The sequence below is a fragment of the Corvus kubaryi genome, unplaced genomic scaffold (genome assembly GCF_017639235.1).
Source record: "Corvus kubaryi isolate FWS band 111438036 unplaced genomic scaffold, C.kubaryi_AGA036_p1.0 37387, whole genome shotgun sequence".
In the NCBI taxonomy this organism is placed as follows: domain Eukaryota; kingdom Metazoa; phylum Chordata; class Aves; order Passeriformes; family Corvidae; genus Corvus; species Corvus kubaryi.
The window spans coordinates 5534466-5544719 of NW_024581129.1; the positions used below are offsets into that span (position 1 = coordinate 5534466).

The 10254-nt window shown below is 45.7% G+C and overlaps 1 protein-coding gene across 8 annotated transcripts in view; it reads left to right on the forward strand.

Annotated features, from left to right (window-relative positions):
• The window catches only part of SDK1 (sidekick cell adhesion molecule 1), a 387987-nt gene extending 381225 nt beyond the window's left edge, over positions 1–6762 (forward strand). For all 8 annotated transcript variants that reach the window (XM_042036822.1, XM_042036824.1, XM_042036827.1 and 5 more), the window contains one exon: positions 483–6762. In XM_042036822.1, the coding sequence (XP_041892756.1) occupies positions 483–758 (276 nt within the window). In that variant the 3' untranslated portion in view covers positions 759–6762. The remainder of the gene's footprint in view (positions 1–482) is intronic.
• Positions 6763–10254: the final 3492 nt, after the last annotated feature.

Genomic DNA, 10254 nt, shown 5'->3' on the forward strand with positions numbered 1-10254 from the left:
TCCTGTGCAAGTGGCCTGGGCTGGTCATCCCAAACATCAGCCTGTCTAACCAGAGTGCTTGTGTGGAAGACATTCCTGCTGTCCTTGCATCGGAAGAGAGATACTCAGTTGTAATTGCAATATTTCTGATTGTGATTGAAAGCCGTTGGTTTCGCTGTGACATCTCTACACTTCCCTGCATCTTGTGCCCAAGCAGGAGCTCCTGGCTGCCCCTGCACCGTTCTGCAGGGAACTAGAAGGGATTTCTGTCACTTATCATCAGGGGACTCTCTAGCAGCAAAGTCTGGCTAAAGCAGAGCACAGTGCTTATCCACAGCCCTGCTTGTAGCACACTTGGACTGCCATCCCTCTCACCTTAACATTACAGCTTTAGTCAGCTGGTGATGCTAAACTTGCCTCTCATTTCTTTGGAGCAGCACAGGCTAAAAAAATCATCGATGCTAATGACCGATTATTTAATTGTATTTTTCCTGCTGCCCCAGGTCACTGACTCAGATTACGAGGACGAGTTGCCCAAGCACTCCTTTGTGAACCATTACATGAGCGACCCCACCTACTACAACTCGTGGAAGCGGCAGCAGAAAGGGGTGAAGCAGCACCCGGCGTCCTACAGATACGAGGAGTGCACGGCCAGCGAGACAGAACCCTATTTCCAGACTGTCATCACGACACAGAGCTCAGGAGGGGTGTACACCCCAACGGGACAGCCCGCGCCCGGCTCCCGGACTCCAGTGACAGGATTCTCCTCCTTTGTCTGAGGCGGGGCTGGGGACACGGCGGGACAGCCGCAGTGACCGCGTGTGCGTGGCCGGGGCGCTGAACTGTGGGGGACCTCTCGATCAGGGTAGAAACGGATGGGAACACACCTGAGGCTGGGTTGGTGTTTTGGTTTGGTTGTTTTGGTTTTTTTTTTTTTTCTTTATGAAGACAATCAACTCTATAAAAACACGGAGCTGAACTAGCTGAACCTTTGTTTAAGAAAAAAAAAAGAAAAAAAAGGAATTCTGAACAGTGATGATTTTAACCACTTGTGAATAGTAGGGGTTTTTTAACCGCTTTTTGTAACACTGCTTCAGGAAGCAGCTCCCATGCCCCTCTCCTTCCTTCTTTCTTTCTCTCCCCTCCTCCTGTCCCACCACTCCCAAACAAGCAGGTGAATTCCCTAGATGCAACGAGTGACTTTGTGATGTGAAGAGAAAACATAAAACCTCCCAGGCTCCTTTTTCTGCCTTTTCCTCTATTCTTTTTTTTTTTTTCTTTTTTTTCTTTTTAATTTTTCTCTGTCATCAAGGTCAAGTAGAAAAACAGATAAGGGACACATTTTTAGGTGAAAAGCAGACACCTCCTCTCTCCTCACCATTCCACACATTAGGAGCACTGGCTGATCCACGTAGGTTCAGATGTGTTACTGTGTCTGCTCTAAACTCACTGCTGGTGTATTTACATGGGATTACTGACCTGCTTTTCTTTCTTCTTCAAATGGGACCTGCTGCATTCTTTAAATATTCCAACTCCAGGGCCTTTGGAAGAGGAGATGGCTCAAAAGAGTGCTGTAGGCAGTGGTGGGTGAAGCAAGTGGGAAGAATTCAGATGTCAGGTCAGTTTATTTCTGGTGTGGCTCTAATGCTTCTTGTGGACTGCGTGTACTGTTTGAATCAGTCATTTTTTAAAAGTCAAAGGACACAACCCAGAAGGCCAGAGGAATTTTTCAATTAAATTTGTAGTGACAACCTAGAGAGTTTGCTAATTGATGAGAGTTTTGATCATCAGAGTTACCATGCCCTGCCAACAGAAGTTGAGCATCCTTTCTCACCCAGACTCTGCAGTTCTGCTTACTGGTCTGTAAAAAAGTACACAGTGGCAGGGTTTGTTTGATTTTATTTTTTTACTACAAAAACACACCACACAGACTGGGTGAGTTTTGGTGTCCACAGGTGCCTTTTATTGATTCTTCAGCTTCATATCTGGGAGAAGCAAAAAACTGTCTCCAAATAAAGCTAACCAGGTTTTTCAGGCATTGGGATCGTGAATTACCTTGTGCACGTTTACAGCCTGCTTTGTGCACTTGAAACTACAGCCTTTGGAAGGAAAAGAGGAGGTTTTTAGGTTATTTTCCATCCTTTTGTACAGCTCACTTTTTGTTTTCTTCTTTTCTATCCTTTTTCTGAGTCTGTCATGTTTAGCAGCAAGTTGTTTACTCACAAGGAAGTTGTCAGGCGTTGAAAGAATCCAAGTCCAGCCCTTGGACGCAGCAACAGTCCTGGGTCACCAGGCTTTTTATCATGAGTTTAAAAGGTGATTTTGGAAGTAGGAGAGTCCTTGCCACGCCAGGATCTGGCATTTCCTTCCAGGTGGATAAGCCAGGAAAATTGGTGCTTGCTAATGTCCTGTCAAGGCTCATGTGGGCATTGTTACTATAGAAAACTGTCCCTGTCCTCTCAAGGGATGTGGGACATCTGCGGCAGGGGGAGGTGGTGTCTTCAGAGCAGGTTGTTGAAACCAGCCTGCCCAAGGGGCCTCGCTAGGAGTGTCCTGGTGGCACCTCACCAAAACAGCTGAGGTCCAAGGGTCAGCTCAGCCTTGCTGCCACCTTTCAGTGCCTCTTGGACAGGGCAGATGATCTCAGAACTGCTTTTACTCTTGAGCACTGCCTCTGAGCGCTGCTGCTCTTGGTGCATGCAGACTCTACATAGCTTTGGCACTGGATTGCTGTTCCTCTCCAAAGGTTCCAGGAAGAAAAAGTTCAAAACCAAAAACTCCAGTGGGTGTGTTTAAGGGCTTTTGAGCTTGGGATAATGATCTGCAGCTCATTAGATGGCAAGGGACACACAAAGACACGGCTGAGCCAGAATGCTGTGAGTCATCCCCCTCTCTGCACCTGGGTAGGATGTGTGTGGGATGGAGAAGGCGCTCCAAAGAGGATGACTTGGAGTGTGCTGTGAAGAGGAATGCAAAGCAAACAAAAAACCCACTGCCTTCTGTGCACTTTGACTGTTCTCTTAAGCCATATGGACTTTGCTTTAATTACTGAACTGCCAAAATTTATTTTCAGTATGAGTTTTTTGTTTCTAAGACAAAATTATCTGCGTGACTTTCTGATTTGTTTTCCTTTTCCTTTGTCATTTCCTGCATCAGATTACATATTTTAAACACATTGTTTTTATACATTTGACATAGCAATGCAATTGCTCTTGGAATTTTAATGGCACTTATCCAAGAGGTGTAAGAGGTAATGCTGCAGGAGGAGCCCTTCAAGGACCACTTAGGACTTTAGGGATGTAAATTAGTAGGAAGTAGACAGAACACTGAAAACTCTGCTCCAAAGGAAAGCATAGTGTGAGTAACTCCGTATCTCCTGAATATTGCCAGATCTCGATTGGTGTAAGGTGCAGTTACTCCCTGGGGCTGATCTGATACCACACTGAGCAAAAACAACCCCAAGAAAACCATGGGGAATAAAGAAAATGGACTTCGTGGCCACTGGCTCCACTGAAGAACAACATGGGGAGCAGCACGATCTATACAAAGCAAGGAGAGACTGTTCCTTTTTTCTCAGAACCAGCTGCAACTAAAAAGCCTGAGCTTGCTGAGGACCTGCTGAGTTGGCTGTGTGGCTCTTTTCTTCTGACTGCTGCCAAAATAACAGGTTAGGTGTGATTCCTTTAGGACCTGTTGATCCCAACAAAGGTATTTCTGTTCCATTCTCATCCACACCGTTGTCACTCTTGGTTATGTTGTGTTCAGGAGTTGGCTTTTCTGACACGTGGGTTTATTTTCAATGGGCAGTTGCAGAGTGAGGAGTTACAGTGCCCTGCTCAGCCCTCAGCTGAGCACAAGATGTGTTTTCTGCTGTGCAGGATTCTGTGTAGCTCCATGTGTGATGCCTCCACCTTCTTGCTAACACACTCAACTTGTAAAATATGGTTAATATGTAGGTTTTATTTACTTCACGTATCAGGGAAATTGTTTTATCTGGAAGGAAGTACTCCATCAGTTAGGAAGAAAGCTCCATTTCATTGCTGCAATCTTTGGGAATTGCAGCCTTGAAATACAACTTTTAAACATTACTTGTCATGTTACAGTAACTTCACCCATTGAGAAGTTCCATTTCCATCTTCCTGTTTAGAATAGTCTTGAAAAATGAAGGCTTATGTTTAAAACGCCTTCTTAGGATATTTTACTTTTATTTATTTATTTCCCTTCCCCTGTTTCTCAGGTCTCTTCGTGACTGTTACTGAAAAATAAAAGCAGCATCATGAAGTGACCAAGGGAGAAATTTCAGGGAATGGTTTAATAGGAGCTTGTTTTTCATGCAATAGCCATAACAATATCCAGTCTCCTGCAGGTAAAAGTGCCCAAGTCTTCACCCCCTGCCAGGGCTGAGGTGACACCAGCCACCACTGTCAGCGATGCTCCCAGCACCAAACCTCAGGTTGTCCCTGTCATAAATCACGTGAAAAAGTGCACACACAAAAGGAGCTGTGCTGTTCCAACCCACTGCGAGTGGAGCATTTTATCCCCCCAAAATCCATGTCATGTGGTGTGTCCCCACCATGGCCCACACCCTTGGGTGGAATATTTTCTATTCCCGCCTTTTAATGCTCTGATGTTTGGGCAGGGCCAGTGCTGTGCAGGTACAAATGGCAGTGGTGACAAGGGACAGGAGGGGGCACTCCCTTGCTTTCATCAGCGACAGTCTCTTACTCCCTACCCTGGGAGTCACTCATGAGGAATGCCTTAATGGGGAGAGGTGAAAGCACAAAGGGTTTCATCAGCATTTACTAAAGGAATCACACTTTGGCCAGCGATCCTACTTTTGGGAGCAGTTGGCATGACTGGAGAGAAGAAAGAAAAACACACATAAAAGAAACTAATCTATTACCCAAAAGGATTTTTCCCCCCTCTTCATTTTGAGTGTTAAAGCCAGTGATGTTTTGCAGATGGGCCAAGATCTCATTTTTCCTCCTCATACCAAGGTCTCTGCCAGAAGCTGCTGTAGCAATTGTTTAGACTAAATATCTAGACATCGGGATGCATTTATTATCCTTGCCATTGCTTCCCTCAAGAAATCCATTGGGTCATCCAAAGATTATCAAATCTGCTTTCCAAAAGGGGAGGAGAAGAGGTATCTTTATACATACAGAGCACTGGTGTCTTCTTCCACTCACTGCTTTCAGATAAACAGGGCAACTTGTTGAAGAAAAATCCTTTTAGGAAAGGAATTTATCGGAAACTTTAAAAGAAAGCAAACCACCACATAAGAAAGATAACCTCTGGCAGAGGCATTAGAAATCTTGAAGTTTAGAAGCCTGTGATGTGTAAGACTGACCATGATGCCAAGACCTCCTGTTCTTACTGATCTCCTGTTTCTGTAGCTGCCAGAAGGGCACACGCAATGAGGGGTGATGTTTGGAGAGGAAGAACCACAGAGCTGCTGGGACATGGGCAGGTTGTACTGCAGACAGCTTTACTCAGCCTGGGGTTCCTGCTAGTTCAGTCACATTCCTTAGCTAGTTTTCATAGGTTGTTGCCAGCACGTGTGGAATCCACACATTATCAAGGTGTTCCTAGATGCTACGAGGTTACCGGAGGTGGGGAAAGGTTTGTTGGTGTGGTGTTCAGACAAAGCCACACATGTGGTGACGTGGTTGTACAAAACCCATTGAAACCTCCTTAGGGAAAGCCAGCCTTGAATTAGGAGCACGTTCACCCCAAGACTGAACATGATAGGCCTGAAATGGCTCCACATGACAAGTCATAGAATTCCAGAATGGTTTGGGTTGGAAGAGAACTTAAAGATCACCTTGTTTGAACCCCCCCTGCTACGGGCAGGGACACATTCCACTAGACCAGGTTGCTGCAAGCCCCACCCAGCCTGGCCTTGACCACTTTCAGTCTCTTCTGTTCTTTGTATTTCTGTGCTACTTGTGTCCTCCCCCAGCCTCCCAGACAAAGGAAGCTGCCTTGCACTTTGTGCAGGTGTAGAGCTTGCTGCGCCCGAAAGCAGAGAGCCACAATGGATAAGCACACACATGACACCTGGGACAGGTGAGATATGTTTGAACAAGGAGTGAAGTACCTTTAGCACTTGAGATTCAGGCTCTGACTCAGAATTTTATCTTCTCAAAGCTGCCACTTGCCCACTTTAAATGGCCTTGGGGCCACAAGACTTGACAGGAAATTCATTATTTCAATGCTGTTTGATCACTGTGCACTTTCTTGGGGCTTGAATCACTGGATACAGAGACAGGAGTGGGGTTACAGAGCTTTATATCAAGGTGTTTCCCCATTTGTGTCCAACTCTCTAGATTTGGGAATTTCTGTTGCCACAGAATGGTGGCGTTCTGCAGGTGGGAAGTGCCACCAGGGCTCCCCCTTGGATGTCATTACGCCCCTGGGCCGTGCTGGGGCCTGTCACAGTACAGTGGGAGCTCTCAGGTAGCAGAAAGGTGCAAGAACCCCATATTCTGGTGAGTTTGTAGCTGGTCACTTTGCCTCTCTTGGGCTGGAGTCTGTCCTCTGATTTGGTATCTGCTGTCAGCTTAGGGGTAGGACCACCTCGCACAGCTGTGTCTGAGTTACCCTTCAGTGTACTCTGGTTTTCAGATCATTGCTTTTAATTCAGTGTCTCCTTGGAGATTTGCCCTGGATTTTTGTTCCACACCTCTTGTTAGCCTCACCTTCACCACTCCACTATTTTATACAAGAAAGTTACTTCTTCTTTTGCAAACTTGCTTCTGATTAAAAGAACCCTTTTTGAAATACCTGTGTCCTTGGTACATTTGTTCTGTGGAAGGGAAAAAGAGTATTTTTCCAGACTCTTCTGTTGCAGAAGTTTCTGGGTGCCTTGCCAGTGTGCTCACGAGTTAATAGCTCAGGACAGTGAGAATGTAACACGGACTGAAATTCCTCACTGTTTGCTCTGGACTGTAAAATCTTACAACCCCTGCTGCTTCTCAGTGAAGCTGACACTCTCAAAGAGTTTCCACACAAAATTTGATCAGTCTTAAATATTTTATTATTTTGCAGCAGTAAACTTCCTCAGATCCTTAGTACGGGGGAGTCAAAACCCACTCAGAAACAAAAACCCATGGGGCCAACATTTTTATGCCTTTGTCCCTTCCCCAGTAGTGTTGTAGCAGCCATTAATCAGTTCCCACAAATGTGCAGATGTTGGGGAGGCAGAACCAGATCCCAGCTGGGGGAAATCTGGGCAGCTCTGTTACCCCAGGGGGGTTGGTTGTGCTTTTCACCCACTGAGCACCTGGTCTAGAGAAGTAAACTAAACACAGTCAGGTCAGCTACAGCTCTGGTGGGAGAAATGAGGGCAAGAAATCAATGTTTTCCAAGTGGGAGAAGGGAAGAAAAAAAAATAGTGAAACGATGAAGGAAAGAACTCATATTCTCCTGCTCCTGAAAAGGATATTATAAATAATGCAGTGTTGTATAAATACAGGCAGCCCTTTGCAGCTGGGAGCTTGTAATAACCCAGAGGTATCACTGTACCCATTTTGAAGATGAAAATCCTCCCGCCACAGCATTTCGTGAAAGAGACATTATCTTGCAAAATTGCCATAAGGTGCAGAATTGCTTTATTGAGCCCATTTGGCTCCAAAGTGTACCATCCTCCAGCTTCCAGCCCTTGCTCTTCTCAGGACATGTTTCCCCCACACATGTTTTTGTGACTAGGGTTGGAGCACGGACGTAAACATGGGAGTGGATGGGAAATCTGCCACAGTATTTGTAGCCTAAACAATACCAGAGAAAACAGACTGGCTTCCCGCCCTGCCCTGAACAGCACAAGCAGTGGCTTGACTGAATCAAGTAATCTGGGCTTTCATTACTGATCCTTTTCCTGCTATTTGTCTCTTTTGTTCCCCCTTTTTCCCTCTACACTTTTGCTCCAGGGTTATTTATTTTTCTCCTTGCTCCTTTTCTGTTTTCTTTTTGTAAGCCTGACTCTTGTTTTTATTATTTTTCCTCTCCTCTTCTTGCCTCACTAATTATTTTCATTTCAAACCTGCATTTCCCACAAAATCAAAAGGAACTTTATGTGAACACATGTTTTTGTTGGGTTTTTGTTCACTTCCACTGTGCTCCAGGAGTTCTTTAGCTTTGCTGTCTTGTTTACTTGGAAATGCTGGGCACGTCCCTCCAAGCCAAGGCGGTGTGGCCACTGACTTCCCAACTTGGTAGAAACCTTCATTAAGTAGGCAATTGGCATGTCCATCACCATTTGTTAACAAGCTAGGATAATCCTAAATCAGACAAGGCTGACATGTGAAGTCATTCTTCGAGGTTTTACAAGGCAAATTTGTCAGCAGCGCTGAAACCTGTGAAGTCTTGTGGAATCAGAGGATCAGCACCTGCCTGTGGAGGAACAAGGAAGCTGCAAACCACAGTTGTGTGACAAAAATGTGTTCAGAGGAAGAACGGCGTCATTCAAAGGTAATTCCCTGCTTTGTGCAACTTCCAAGGGGTTCTGTGCACCCTTTATGCTGATGACACGCACCCTAGAAAAGCAGCTGGGGCAAAGCCACGGACTTGTTCTTTACCCTGAGCCTCCTTAATCTGAGTTTGTGCCCTCTGTGCACTTCACAGAAGGTGTAGATAAGGCTAAAAGGCAAGTTGGGAAAAAAAAGCCTGTGTAATATAGCCTGGGACCTCATGCCAGGAGTGACAAAATGCCTGACAAACACAGGTGACCTCACCACAGCCCTGCCAAATTGGGAAGGATAAATATCCCACATTTGGTAGGAGGAAATTGAGGCACCGGCCAGCTTTGCCTGTGGGACCAAGCCACAGTCTGTGTGGCTGCTATCAGTGTGCCCAAGTGGCCTTGACTGCAATGTCCTCAGCACAGGGCGAAGAAAACACATCTTACAAAACAGCAGGATGAGTTATTTTTGGGTCTTTATAAATTGTCTGTTTTCCAGCACTATCATTCTTACCCTACTGGGGAACATGACTGACCTAATTAGAGTCTCATTCCAACACTACAAGGCTCAACTTGTAAATGCAAACTTTTTCAATCTTGAGTTATTTTTAATGTATGTACAAGCGCATCTGATCGGTATGAACACCCCAGAGGTGGGGGGCAGGGGAGGAGCAGGGCAATGGGAGTCATCAGAGAAGTTGAACTATGGGAAATTTGGTATAAATGAGGGCAAATTTTCAGACATATTTATGAGACTGACTTAATCTGCTGGGAGACTATCGTCTGGGATTAAACCTCACATAACCTGATGGAAATTTGGAAATGTTTTATCCCCCCACTGTGGGGAGGACTGGCAGAGGAAGGATTCAGTATTCCAATTCTCTGTCCAGCAGAAAACATCCAGGGTGATCAATGAGGGCACTTTCATTGATCCATAGCTTTCTCCACACCACAGAAGAAATTAGAAGGTAAGAGAAAGATGCTTGTTTTCAATGAAGCCCATTTCACAACGCCAGCAAGGGTTAATGCAACCAGCTAAATGCTTGGCTTTAGCCGCAATAGAGAAATCCTGTGAGGTTGAGTGATAAGCCTCCATCCACACCTGCTTGGATTCTCAAAGACTGTGCCTGAATGAACGTGTTGGGGATGGCTCATATCCAGCAGCTGCTGATAGGGAGTCCACAATGCCGAATGAGTCACAAGCCAAACAGCTTCATCCCTGCCCTGAGTGTATACCCAGAACATGTCCAGAAAAAAACATGCAGAACCCAGGCACTGGAGACAGAAACAATGGGCCAAACTCTGCCCCTGGGCAGCCATGTGGCTCTGAGCACTGGGTCTGGCTGAGCAGAGATCCTGGCTCCAAAACAGATTCCAGAACACTGGACTGTTTCTAATGTGTGTCCTCGTGAGATAGGGTGGGTTTGGAAGTAAGGGGATGGTGGTAGAAAGGGCTGCATGTCATGTGTTTAGAGATGATGGCTTCAGGGTCATGTCATGATTTTTGTCTTTTTCTGGCTTGACTTCTGGTTTGGAAGTAGCTCAGCAGAAATTAAGGTCATTGCAAGTGGTGCAATGACATTTTCTGGCTGCTTCATGCAGTGAGACTGAGCTACCAGCTGGGAGGTCTGAAAAGCCAGAGAAGTTCTTCTCTGGTACAATGTGAGCCGGCAAAGGAGAAGTTGTCCTTGGAGGAGCTGGTGTCCGAGCGTGAGCGGGTAGTGCACACAGCACTGCCCCCTCTGTGCTTTCCAGAATTGGTTTTGTACTTTAACACTGGCTGTGGCTTATAATTTTCCATCCTTGTTCAGAAATTA